The sequence below is a fragment of the Vulpes lagopus genome, chromosome 1 (assembly GCF_018345385.1).
Source record: "Vulpes lagopus strain Blue_001 chromosome 1, ASM1834538v1, whole genome shotgun sequence".
In the NCBI taxonomy this organism is placed as follows: domain Eukaryota; kingdom Metazoa; phylum Chordata; class Mammalia; order Carnivora; family Canidae; genus Vulpes; species Vulpes lagopus.
This window is the reverse complement of record NC_054824.1, coordinates 131,122,138-131,136,610: the sequence shown is the minus strand read 5'-3', so window position 1 is coordinate 131,136,610 and position 14,473 is coordinate 131,122,138. Positions and strand designations below refer to the sequence as shown.

At 37.4% G+C, this 14,473-nt stretch overlaps 1 protein-coding gene across 24 annotated transcripts in view; it reads right to left on the bottom strand.

The window, feature by feature from the left end:
- DTNA (dystrobrevin alpha) overlaps positions 1 to 14,473 on the bottom strand; it is a 356,943-nt gene that overhangs the window by 41,332 nt on the left and 301,138 nt on the right. For 16 of the 24 annotated variants that reach the window (XM_041746612.1, XM_041746639.1, XM_041746631.1 and 13 more), the window contains 2 exons: positions 12,690 to 12,767; positions 12,037 to 12,129 (listed from right to left, as the gene is read on the bottom strand). The exons of 5 other annotated variants lie outside the window; for them this stretch is intronic. In XM_041746612.1, the coding sequence (XP_041602546.1) occupies positions 12,037 to 12,129; positions 12,690 to 12,767 (171 nt within the window). The remainder of the gene's footprint in view (positions 1 to 12,036; positions 12,130 to 12,689; positions 12,768 to 14,473) is intronic. 3 more of the 24 variants (XM_041746652.1, XM_041746697.1, XM_041746741.1) reach the window with 1 other exon arrangement.

Genomic DNA, 14,473 nt, shown 5'->3' with positions numbered 1-14,473 from the left:
AGTGATTCAGGAGTCTTATATAATACCCAGCGCTCATTACATCACATGCCCTCTTTAATGTCCAACATCCAGTTACTCTGTCCCCCACCCCCTCATCTCCTGACTGGCATGCTTTTAATGAATAGAATAGAGCAGAAGTAATGGAATGTCACTTCCAAGATTGGGCTATGAAAAACACTGTGGTTTCCATCTTGAGTGGTTTCTCTATTTTGAGTTCATTGGATTCCTTGCTCAATGGGAAGCTAACTGCCATGTCATAAGGCAGCCTGTGGAAAGGCCCATGTGATAAGGAACTGAAGCTAGCCAATAATAACCTTGTGAATGAAAACTCACAGGTAGAGCCTTTAGATAAGATAGCAGCCCCAACCAACAGCTTGATGGCAATGACAACCTTGTGAAAATCCTTGAGACACAGGCACCTAGCTGGATTCCTGACCCACTGTGGGATAGTAAATGCTTGTTCCTTTAAGCTGCTAAGCCTTTGGGTAATTTGTCATTAGGCAATAGATAACTAATACAAATTGTTATCTATAATATTACTACTCAGGTAACTTGCTATTTTATATTTATTTCTACAAAAATGGAATTATTGCAGTGGCTTCTAATGACATTAATGGAAATTGTTTACTGTCTTGTATAATTACAGAAATTGTTATTACTAGAATAAGAATGATCTGAGTCCCTAAAAAACTAAAGCAAAAAGAAGCATTATCAACTCTCCCATATTTCAGGAGGATCTTCATTCAAGACTAAGTTTTGCATGCAATTAAAACAATTCTATGAGAAACATACCAGTAATATCAGTCCTGTTAACAGACTAATCGATTATAGTTTGGTTTATCTATTATTGGGTCAGAATTAAGATTAGAAGCTACTATCCCTCATCCCTGAATATATTCTCCTCCATTTATATTTCCTACCTGTTATTCTTAAGCTGTTTCTTAAAGACAAAAAAATCAATACTTATGATTATACACTGAAAGTAATACACTTCTATGCCAATATTAAGTTTGTAAGAGTTATCCATTGCAAAGACTTAAATCCATATAGAGTAATATACACTTATTATTTCTATGTGTATTTACATATAAGGTAAATATGCAACATAGTCTTTTAACCTTTGTTCTAAAGTGAGAAGATGAGTGCAAATCATTATGTGCTTCCAGAGTATTAGCTATGTCACTTCCAAATAGCTCTTCCCTGGCTGGCTGAATCCATTATTCAACCATTTTTTCTTGTCATTCAGAAAACATTCCTGTCTCCATCATCTCTGCTCCAGTATACACTCCTCACATATGGAATCTCTACCTGTTCTTATTCTGAATACTTCCACTATAGATTTAGCTCTTTTCTCTGGGCTGAAATAACTACCTAGAATATTCCTGAATATTTATATTTACTAAGTCACTTCTCCATCCTCAGAAAAAGTCTTCTCTTCCCTTTTTGCCCATGTGAGATAATGCATGTAAAACACATCAAGTTAGTATAATGCCTAGAATACATTAAGTGCTCATAAGTCAGTTAATTATTGTTATTTTGCCTCTTAAGTAACCTGTTCAGATTCACTAATGATCCATGTCTCCTTCAGAATGTCATCTCCCATCCAACAACCATGTAGAGTAGGGCTTCTCAAACTTTACTATATATACTTATCACTTAGGGATCTTATAAAAATGTAGTTTTTCATCTGTAGTTGGGGGGTGATGGGGTAGGTTGTGGGAGGCAAAACCTAGGAATCTGCATTCCTAAGGAAGCTTCTCAGATATGTTGATACTGCTGGTCGAAGGACAACCATGAGTTGGTAAGGATTTAGAAGATCCTGAAAATAAAATGGAAAACCTAAACACATGAAATAAATCCTAAATGCAAACCATATAAAAGAAATGAGTATTGAACTTATATCCATGTAGCATGTATGATATTTTATAAACATTCCTCAGTGTTTATAAGAAAGTCTAGGTTTCCAGGCTCAAATACATGTGGTATAATCCTCATAGATTGAGATCTCAATCAGCACAGAAAAGACTTGGAGTAAGAAAATAACTATAATAGCAAAAGGAGTTAGTTCTAGAGAACTGATGCTTTAAAGCAGATGTTTGTCTCTAAGACACAATGTCTGCACTCTGTAATGGTTAAAATAATAACTGAATTACCTGTAACAGCTTTAATAAGAAAAAAGTTATACTCCCTTTACTTTATTTATTATTATTATTTTTTTAATTAAAGATTTTATTTATTTATTCATGAGAGACACAAAGAGAGAGACAGAGAGACAGAAAGCCAGAGAGACAGGGAGAGGGAGAAGCAGGCTCCATGCAGGGAGCCTGACATGGGACTTGATCCTGGGTCTCCAGGACCACACCCTGGGCTGAAGGCGGCACTAAACCGCTGAGCCACCAGGCTGTCTCTTCACTTTAAACATAACACTACTCACAAAAAATAATTTAATTTTAATATGCTTATCATTTCCGGCTGGTATTAGAAATAATATGCCTAATTCAGCACAGTTTATGTAGACAACAGGGCCCATTGCTCTAAGCCAAGGGCAAAGATCAATTTGCAAGAAAGTGACTTTGTCAAAAACATTTGTGAGTGTTTTGATAAATAAATAATAAAAAACTTGATAAAAAAATCTCATGATAAAAGTGTCTTTTATCATGAATGACCAGCAAGTATAAATAATATAAAGGTTACATAAAAAAAAGCCTCTTGGAGATGTAAGACGTGAAGTTATGGGATCCTGTCTGGTAAGCTATAACTCATACTTCCATGCCTTTCCTCCCCCAGCCCTGAGTGAATGAGGGGTGGAGTGATATATTACCCCTTTGTGCACACAAACGATTTATGAGTCCATATGTGCCATTTCAGTATGTTCAAATTATACAAGGGTGAATGAGGCATTCCTCTGATAAATTCCATTATTTCAAGACTTCAATTACAAATAGTTGAAAATGAATGGCCAATAATCCCTAAATCATTAAAGAAATACCAATTCCAACACTTTCTCCATCTCTGGCTATTCATTTCAAGACTTTATAATCAGTAATCTTGCTACAAGACCATGATGAATTAAAAAGTGGCTGCTGTGTAGACTGCATTTCAGAGTGGGGAAATCTATTATTTTGAAAGCTCTCGGCTTCCTACCTTAAATGCATAGCCTGTGTGTGTTGCTAGTGAGTTCAAATTGGCATTCTAGGAAACTCAAGTGGCCTCAGCTGAGGTAGGGCTTGCTAAATTGTGATTGTTCCCAGATTTCTGGGAACCTAGGGTGTGTTCACATTTCTCTGGTTTCTCTGCAAAACTGCTCTGACTTCCCAGGTGGGACAGTCAAGCAAATAATGTGGAAAAGGAGAGCAGAAACTCATCCATGTTTTCTCTTGATATTTTTCCATTTGTATAACTGGGTGAAAGGAATTTTTATCAGTAGAGATTTATTTTTAAGGTCATTAAGTCTCCTGTATCACCCTTTGATTAAAAAGCAAACAACAAAGAGGAGGATTACTACCTGAGAAGATATTGTTGCAATGAAGTGCAGAGTTACTCTATTAGGTGATTTCCTGCCTATTGGTTGAGAGCAAAATGCTCTAGGAATAGAGCCTGCTCAGGCCTTCAGGAGTTAGTGAACAGAAGAGTCAGGGTAGAAGGGAGCAAAGTGATTCTGGGGCCAGGACATGATTTTATGGGACTGAAGAATGGAGAGGGGAATGAACTAACTATCAAAGCTTCAGAGACACCTGGGTGGCTCAGTGGTAGAGTGGCTGCCTTCAGCTCAGGGTATGATCCCAGGATCCTGGATTGAGTCTTGTATCAGGCTCTCCGCAGGGAGCCTGCTTCTCCCTCTGCCTATGTCTCTGCCTCTCTGTGTGTGTATGTCTCTCATGAACAACAACAAAAAAAAAGCTTCAATTTTTGGCTCTTGAATGACTGGTTAAAAGAGAAAGAGAGGAAATATGAAATGGCAATCTTCCTGGATAATAATAATAAAACTTTTCATAATAAGGCATCTCTATAGGAATGCCTTCAAACTCCTTTATCAAGACTTTACCAACTTGCTATGTTCTAACACCAAGGCCACGTGTTCTACTTTCTTCAAACTCACAAATTCTTCTGTTTTCTTCTACTCCAACGGTCACTCATGTGCTCCAGGCCACTGTCATCTTATCCAGAATTCATGTAAAGCCTTCTCAACAGGTTCCTCTCCTTTTAGACTTATTCTTCCCTCCAGTTCATTTTGTATCCTGTAGTCAGTGATCTTTTAAAAATGAATTTGGCTGTAACTTTCCTATGCATCAAATTCTCCAGTGGGTTCTCATTTTTCAAACTCCTACGTAAGACTTCTAAAGTCCTGCATAATCTAGCGTCACCCTTCACCCCTGGGACTCCAGCAGCCTTAGCCTTAGTCAAGGAGAAGTTCCACATTTTCTGTCTGCTCTGAACAAAACAATCTCTCTGCCCCCTCCACCCACTGCCACTTGGCTGATTCCTCTTCACTCAGCTGTTGGCTTAGCTGCCATTTCCCACTTTTATCGCTGACCCTCACCTCCGAGCTCTAAATTTGGGTTTGTTGTTCCTCATATAGTCCATGGCTTTGTTGTCTGCCCTTATGGTCCCTGCTACCCTTGCCTTTTCACTTGTCTTTCTTCTTTACTATGCTGTAGCTTTTTTGAGGGAAGAATGGTTTAAACTTTTCACCATTAGATCATGAGTGTTTAGCACAGTGCTTGGAACACAGCAGGAAATGCCTAAGCATTAGTGGGACAAAAGAACAAATATAGGTTAGCTCTCTTTGGCTTGCAGTGTCATGGACTCTGGCCCACGTCTTCTATACCCTTCTTGGCTCTGCATGCATCCTCAACACTGAGAAAATCAGAAGGGTACAGATAAAGCACAGCACTTTAAAACTAGCCATGCTGTCTAAAATCCAACAGAATCAATTCACATTTGGCAGAGTGAAAATCAAAATGCACTCAACTGTAGCATGTGGATTTTTTATGTGTTTTTTCCAGGCACTAAAGTTCACAGAAATGTCATTTTACTCTTCCATATATATCAACATCAGATCTTCCCCACCTGCAATCATGGCAAATTCTCTTTGGTTCACGTTTTATTGTAGTTGTTGTTTTAAAGATTAGGAAAGTAGATGGTATCTGAAAAAGGTAAGCTCTCCTTCAGAAGAAATGCTTATTCTTAGGGATGAATATGGGTAGGAATGTTATCTAAGAGTGGGTGCAAACTGGGACTGGATCATTTCTGAGTTAAAGCCTCAGCCCTCTTAGTTACTAGCTGTGTGACTTTGGGCAAATCACTTAACCTCTGGGTGCTTCAGTTCTCTTATCTATAATACAGGGATATGCACAGTGATAACATACCTCCTGGTGTGTTGGGAGGATTATTATGTAGTATTTAGAGCAGTGGCAGGGCACATGGTGAGACTCCATGGGAGTATTCTTTTTACTTTTACCTCTTTTTTCTAAAGATTTATTTTAATTAATTGATTTATTAAAAGATTTTATTTGTTTGATAGAGAGAGAGAAAGAGAGAGAGAGGGAGAGAGAGAACAAGCAGTGGGAGGGGCAGGCAGAGGGAGAGGGAGAAGCAAGCTCCCCACTGAGCAGGGAGCCTGATGCAGGGCTTGATCCTAGGACCCTAGGATCATGACCTGAGCTGAAGGCAGACGCTTAACTAACTGAGCCACCCAGGTGCCTCTATTTATTTATTTTAGAGAGAGATTGAGAGAGAGAGTGTGCATGAGCTGGGGGTGGGGAAATGGAATAGAAAAGAATCTAAAGCAGACATTGTGCTGGGTGTAGCACCTGACACAGAGTGTGATCTCACCACATAGAGATTATACCACATAGAGATTATGACCTGAGCAGAAGCAGACACTTAACCAACTGTGCTACCCAGGCACCCATACTTTTACCTCAAAAAAGCAGGTAACACTGTCTGTCTTGGTATAGCCATTTTTGTACCATTATCTCCTTATCTATAAATTAGCATTTTGCTCAAGAACATATGATTGGTTATGGGGTAGTATTCAAGGGTATACCAAAAAGAAGAAAGACCATTTAGTTGAATCAATAAAGGATTTTACAGAAGCACTAGATGGACTTTATGTCTCCAATTTCCTAAACAAAGGGAGGAGTTAGCGAATAGCGACAGCCTTCTCTTCTTTCTCCAAAGCTGCATACTGCCATTCATTTTTTAATCAAACGTCCTTTTCGTACAATTTATTAAGCAGCATATGAGACCAGGGCCCACACTAAGTTCTTCATTTAAGCATATTTAAAGAAAACATACTCTAAAGTCCATCCACTTAACAATACTGATGAACATCTACGAGCTATCATTTTTTTTCTACCATATTATAATGGACAGGTTTTATAATATGAGATTTTAAAATCTACTTATTATACGCCTTTAATCCTATCCAAAATTAAGCAAGGAACAAATACCCACATGCCCAGTACCACACTAGCTAATTTGTGCCAATAACCTCATCAGATTGGTAGTGACTCTCATTTTTCAGGGAAATTTGAAATGTATTAGAATCTATCACAGAGAAATGAACTCATCTTAAAGTCAATTTCTGATCTGAGTATGCAGAGTAAACGTATGTGGATACAATGCAGCCAATGTAGATATGTGCACTGGTGGTGTGACATTTTTCAGATTCATATTTCCAGAGTTCTAAGGAAGTACCTTTCTCAGAAGTCTAGTTTTATAATGGAGACCCCTAAACATTTTACAGAAGAAAATAAGTAGTGTTAATAAGGAAGTGAAAACGCATATAAAAGATATGAAAACTCACTTTCAGTGAGTGTAGGTAATCACTTCTTTTTTCTTTCAACTGGTTGCATTATATTTACATTTTCCAAATCAATCTTTGCTGAAAAGGGTCAAATTTTAGCCTACACATTACAAATACGGTGAGCATAAAGTTTGGTGGGATTAGTGTTGAAATGGGTCATAGGTTGAATTGTGTCTTTCCCAAAATTCATGTGTTGAAGCCCTAAGCCCCAGGACCTCAGAATGTGACCATCTTTGGATAGAGGTTTTTTTTTTTTTTTTTTTTTAAGATTTTATTTATTCATGGGAGACACAGAGATAGAGACAGAGACATAGGCAGAGGGAGAAGCAAGCTCCCTGCAGGGAGCCTGATGTGGAACTAGATCCTGGAACTCTGGGATCACGCCCTGAGCCCAAGGCAGATGCTTAACCACTAAGCCATCCAGGAGTCCCTGAAAAGAGAGTTTTTGAAGAGGTAATTAAGGTAAGGTGGTAAGGTGATAAATATAGGGCACTAAGCCAACATGACTGGTATCCTTATAAGAAGCAGAAGAGAACTAGGGATGTTCGTGCACAAAGAAAAGGCCATGTGAGAACAGGGCAAGAAGGTGGCCATCTGTGGGCCAAGTAGAGAGACCTCAGGAGAAATGAGCTCTGCTGGCACCTTGGTCTTGGACTTCCAACCTCTGGAATAGCGAGAAAATAAATTTCTGTTGTCTAAGACACATGGACTGTGGTATTTTGTTTTAGCAGCCCTAGCAAACTAATACAAAGTGGGAAAGATCAGAGAACATTAAAATTAAAAAAAAAAGTTTCCCAATATCACTGTTAGTTTTTTTTTGCCCCCCATCAATTGCTTTCTCCATGTCCGTGAATTGCTGCTGCTTGTCTTTATCCAGGTTTACTACCACTCTGTATGTCAAGCTTAATACTTTACTTTTTCATATACTTTATACTCTTACACTAAATGTTCAATCTAATGGCTAATTTATGATAGGTGATTTTTTTAAATAGTAAAATACTTATTTTACTAGTAAAATACTAGTATTTACTAGTAAAAAGATTTTCTGAGAACTCCTAACAATTTTGTTCAGGGTGAGAGGGAATTTTCTACCTATAGCACTATCAATGTTCCATCAACAGATATTTATTGTACACCTACTGTGTGCCAGACACCATGTTAGGTGCCAGAGATATGGTAACTAACCAGTGAAGAGAGGCTTCCAGCTCCACAAAGAAGGCAGCTAAAAAATGAATCAACCAGACAACTGACCAACCAATGATTGCAGTTATGGTAAGAATGAAATAAATAGTATGCCATGACAGAAACTAGTCTGGGAGACCTACTTGAGGAGATGCCTTTAATCTGAGTTTGGAAGCCAGAGAAGTACCTTTACATACATGTAAAGGGAGCCAGTGCATGTGTGTGTGGCCAGAGAGAGCAAGGGTAAAGTGGGAAGAAAGTTCCTGGCATAGAGAAGAACTAGTATCATGGTCTTGGGGGCAGTTATAGAAAATGTTTTTAGGAATGATTAAAGTGGGTGCTGCTAAGTACTAAGATTGAGTGAGAGAAGCCAATGAGACTGGGGCTGAGATAGGACTAGGCAAGGGCTGGATCGTACACAGGCTTATAGGCCATGGCGATGGGTTTAGGTTGTAAACCAAGTGCAGTGGGACTCTACTAAAGGGTGTTAAGCAGGCAAACCAATAAAAATTGAGACCTCATATATGAAACGTAGAATGGCATCAGATATATGGTTTCTTACTTGAGAAAAACATAAGCGGAACAAATTTTAATCTATTTATATGCGATCAGGGGTCTAATAACTAAGTGACAGTAATTAATCAAGCCATGAAAGTATAGACAATATAGCCTTTAACTGCACTCTCTCCCTCCCTCACACACAGGGTCTTTTTCAGAGTTCAGAGCAGTATGCCAGAAACTTAAGAATATGGTAAATATCAGGGATATAATTATGGGTAGAGTTGGAAGTTCTGGGCTTGTTTTCGATCTTTTTAGTCGCCTGCCACAATTATCAACTACCAGCAAACCCAGCACTTGATAAGCTTTAGGGACAGGTGGAAAAAGCCCTTACCATTACATTTTGGTATCCCTTCTCCTCCATTGGAGAAGGTAGTTGAAAACCATTAAGGCTTTTAAGACTTCACTGAATTAGAAAGACAGCAGGAATTCTCCCTTGAGTGACAGCGAATTTATTTGGCTTATCTGACATCAGAACAAGCAAGGACACAGAAGTGTTTTTCTAATTTATCAGTAGACTATTTACAAATGAATCAGTTTCATTGTGTTAAGTAGTTAATATGGGGAAAAGTCCCCCACACAGGGTTAATCAGGAGTATATATAAATAATTACAAAAACAAATATTTTAATCAAGAACAGCTATTGGGTTCCTGTTTGTAAACTATTTCATGAAGGGTGCGCAGACAGGGAGTCTAAGAAATGGGATGGAATGTAGATGGGACCCAGTGTCAGAAGACTTGTGTGCAAGCTCTTGCTAGCATGTGACCTTGGATAAGTCTCTTAATGTGTCAGAGTTAGCATTCTTTTATCAGTGAAATTGAATTAGTAATATCCACACATATAGAGCCTTGGTGAACAAATAATGTATAAGAAAGGGCTCTGTGATTTTTGAAGCACTTCATAAATGTAGAATTTATTATTCATATCCTGGACGCCGTGATGAGTTACAAGAGACTGAAGACAAAATTCTTGCTCTTTTGAAGATTGTAATTAAAATGGAAAATCACAATGCATAGACTAAATACAAAAATGGTAATTAACAACCACCACTCCTATTACTAGTATGTGCTCAAAATCTTTGTTAAAATGAAATAAAAATAATGTAGTAGGATCTGCAATTTCAGGTAACAGATATATGGTAGATGCAGTGAGCAGTAGTGTCCAGAAAAGCTTTCTGGAGGGCATGGTTTATGTAGGTTTTATAACAGGCAATGTAGCATAGTGATTAGGGTTTTGGGGCCCAGTAGATAATGGTTAAAATTCCTGATCCACTGTTTCATAGCTATGTCACTGTGACAGAGTCATATAAATTCTGTAAATTGGTACTTTTACTTATCTATAAAATGGGGATGAATGTATTTACTCTATGGGTTTACTGTAAGGACTAGGGGAAATTAAAGTTTTTGCACGGTGCTCAACAGGAGGCATGTGCTTTAAAAAATTGGCAGCTTTTATGATTATTACCCTTCCATATCTCACCAGAGTTGAATGACAGTGAAGCATTATTAGCTATTATGATGACAGAGAAGGAAAGAGAGCACTATATCACTTACATAATCATGGTAGGTATGGAGAATTGTTAGGATCTGATTCAATACAAAGGAAAGAAGAAAAGCGAGAAATTTAAAAGAGAAGTTAGAAAATTTTAAGAACAGAAAAAAGCATAGAGAAATATTGAGGGCAGCATCTATTAACAAGGCATCGACTTTGTTGATCAGTCTTAAATTCTGCTTTGTTTTAGAAATAAATATCACCTCTGGCTTTCATCAAATAGATGTGAGGTGTCTCTACTGAGACAGTTTTACTGTCTTAAGTGACCATCAAGTCAATACGATCAATCACTTCAGTAGGGAAAATGTTCATAGTGACAAACTGTGAGCTTTCTTCTTTGGAGATTTCTTTGTCACAAATTTAATTAAGAAAAGGTCAAAGAAGAGTGGTAGAAGAAACTGGAGTGTGCTCAGAATTATGGGGGAGAGGACACAATATGAGACCACAGCTTTGCCTTCAGACATGACAATGTATATTGACAATATTCTTCTTTGAGCATTGTCAATACATTTTTTTTGGGGGGAATTCAATATTTAGTTCTATTGTTTCAGCTACCATACACCATTGAGGATCCAAACTCACTGGGAATAAGATTAAAGCAATCACTTTTCTCACTTGTAGTTTTGAGAGACTGAGAAGTAACAAAGAAGAGGAGTTGTTTGATCTACAAGTTTGGCAACTTTGAACAAAGAGGTGGGGTTAGCTGAAGGGACCTTTTTATTTTTATCTTTGTGAAGTGTAGGATATAGTATAAAATGAAACTAGTGTGCTGGCTACATTTTTTAAAAATACAAATTAAGATAAATATGTAATTACCAATAGACATTCATCAATGTATCATCTAAAATCATCTCATGTACTAATTTTGTAAGACTAGTTCTAGGCATCTGGAGCAGGAAACAGTCCAGAGAGGAAAGTTCTAGAAACAAAGAAGTGGCTAATAATACCAAGTGGTAAAGACGATGAGGACTGAGTAATGGCCATCATGTGTTTCAGGGATGCTTTTTGCGACATAGTAGGGGAAAGGAGGCCAGCTATTTTAAAGGCAATTTAACCCATGGGTTCACTTAACATTTATAATTGCAAAATAGAATAATCCATCAGCCCTTAGTTCAGAGAAAGTTCGTTATTAAGCAAAATTCAAATATTTCTAAGGAACTGGGTTGCTAAATTTGTAAACACAGGAATCTAAACTAGGCTGAAATATATGATAAATACATAGTCTGTCCAGTTATTTTCATTCAAATTGCAAATATACACTTATTATCAAAGCCAAGTAACTTTAACCAAAGGGAGGAATCTCCTAGGTCACAATTAAAATAGAGAAAAACATTATGAATGCCTTTATCTGAATATATAGGGCTATCTGAACTCATACATTTAACACATCTAGAAGTAGGCTTTGCATATTCTGAGACTTGAAAGCAGGCTTTATGAGGATGGCTACTCAGAAGTATTTGTCAGAGAAGAGTTGAAAGACAATTACTCCCACTGTTATCATTATGGAAATGATTTCCATAGTATGATCCCATCCCATCACTTTTCTTCCTTCCACTTTTATCTTAAATTAATAGAGCATTGTCCTCCAAATCAGCCATGCCCTTGGAATAAGACAAATAATTCGCCATGGCACGGGTAACACAGAAGTGACAGGCGGGACCCAGAGTCCTGCACCCATTGAAGGTTAATATTTAGCATGGCATCCATTTACACAAGTTTTCCCCTCAGCTGTGATTAAATGAGGATATGAATTCCATGGTACATGAATGGGAAGTATCTAAACTAACATCACGACAGACATTGTCACTGAATCAATTCAAAAGTGACTTAGTGACACTTGCGGCAACCATTTGCCCCTTTGCTGAGACTTTTTATCAAGGGATCAGACTGTTACCCTCTCTAAGGACAGTCAAGCAGCCAAATCTGCACTAACCATGATGGGTTGTTCCGGAGCCTGTTGACATACAACCCGATGAGAACATGTTCATCAGCTAGCCTGTCTGCCACATTCAGGCTGTATTGTATCCTGAAACAGGGCAGGAGGAAAGAAAGAGTGTTGGTAGGAGAGGTGGACAGAAATAAGTAGAGGAGGTGGGAGTGAGTTTGTGATAGAAAAGGCATTTAGAAAACCAAGCAGGTAGAGGAAAAATAAGTGATGTTCTATGAAAAATACCAGCAAAATCCAAGCAATGAAATACATGATTCCATTTCACTAATTAAAAAAAAAATTTCCATTTAGGTAAAGCAACTTTTAAGAAAACAGATTCGCATTCTTCAAGCCACTAAAGCCAAGAAATTCATCTGTACAGTAAACACATTGATTGGGTTGCAAGCAAAGAGTAAGTATCCTTTGGAAAATCAAATCTGAAGTTTAGTCTTTAAAAAAATAAAAGGGAAATCAGAGAAAGTGAATAACACAGATGTGTCTACTCAAAATAACTACATGGTGCTGTTAGTGGGGTTATAATAGAGCTGCTTTTACCAAATCAAAGATGGTCTTTCAAACGTAAAGCATTTTTGACACAAGAAATCTCCATTTTTAGTTTAGTTAATTCAAGGTTCCAGTACACTCTGGCTTTAACTTACCCTTTTCCCTTCAGAAAAGCCGGAGCAGCCCTAGCCAGCAGTTTGTTCTGCTCTACTTCACTGTCCTTGGGAGGAGAGCTAGTTAATAAGATGGGAAAGCCAAGAAGAGCGTAAACACAGCAATGTATTCAAGAATAGAACTGGCTACAGAAACTCCCAAGTCTAGATCCAAGCTCCATTTGGACAGCTCTCTTGTTATTTTGAAAGGTTCCAGATGTTTCAGATTTCCACAGAGTTGAACTAGAAGTAGAAACCTGGCCTGAGAACCATAAATGCAATTACACACGCTTCCATGATCCTCGATTTGACCTCGCTATTAGCTTAACAAATAGATTGCATATGCCTGGACATAATGAAAATTCATTCAACATTCATTACAGACTATCATGTAAACAGTCCAACAGTTCATGAAGTGCTGCCAGCCTTTAGATCCCACTCAAAGGGTATACTTCTCCAGCCTTCCCTTATATTTTCCAACTTTCTGAGTTGAATAGAGACTTGAAAATTACCTAGAGACTGTGGTCATATTAGAAGTGCTTTACTACTCAGGCACAAGTCACCTGACCTTTGCTGAGAAGCTGCAAAAAAAAGTTTCAGAGAAACAGAAATAAACCTTTGAGCCTTATAAATATATATTCATATTCCCCATATAAATAACCTGTAAGTAGAGTCCTATCAATATAGCAAATTCTTATCATTTTGGGTTCATTATGAGAAACACTCATTTAGTAATTTAAATGATAGTTTTGAAAGTTTAAAGTGTAGTTTTATTAAGTGATAAATAGAAATAATAATTAATAAAGTGTGGCCAAGCCAAAGTCAACCAAGATCTATTAAGCATGCTTCATTGGCAATATGGTATTGATCCTTAGTAATCCAACTGTACTTGTAATGTGCTTAAAGGGAGCTGAAGAATTTGCCCTGTAACACTGGTGGGCTGAAAACTATCCTATCTTTTTCATGGAGAATACAAAAATTAACTTTCTGACTTTGATGACCAAATCTTTAATTTCTAGGGTTGAAATTATGAAGTTTTACCACAAACTTTCCAAGCTTTTCAACAAGTTCTAAATGTATGCATGTATTAAGATGGCTTATAAAGTAGTTAAAATCTTAAAAACTTCAAGTTTTATGGATTCACTACAAAGGATCACTCCTACAGACCATGAAGTACAAAGAAAATGCAAATGTGTAAACCAACGTGTCACATTAGGATTATGCACTTTGTAACTAGAATTCTTTTTTTATAATTGTATATACTATAATATGACTTAAGTAGTGAGGTCCTCTGGCAAACTTAAAATCAAATTTGATTTATAAAGAAAATGTCTAGTAGAGAGCAGGCACTCATGTTTGTTGAATATATGATCTCACTTATCTTTTCAGGAATAGATCTATCACTTGAAGAGTACAACTGCTCACAAATGAAATCGACTTTAAAGATGAAATGATTAATGTTTTTAGGAGAATTTAACTTCTTGATGCACATAATTTTTTTTCAGCATACTGATCTTCACTTTCTGAGATAACGAAGCTGCCTATCAGGACGAAATAGCTACCTTAAGCCATCATAGTTGGTATTTTCCTATCTCATCCTACCAAAACAGCATTCCAAGCCTTGTCTCCTGAAGCATACTGCTCTATATTCATTATCCACTAACTACAGTCTCTTTGCTGCCCAATTACCACCTCTTCCCTTTTTTTAAAAAAAATAACTCAAGATAGATGTACCTATTCTATAACTGATTTCAGATCCCTACAAAACCAATCAAAGCATGGTGTGA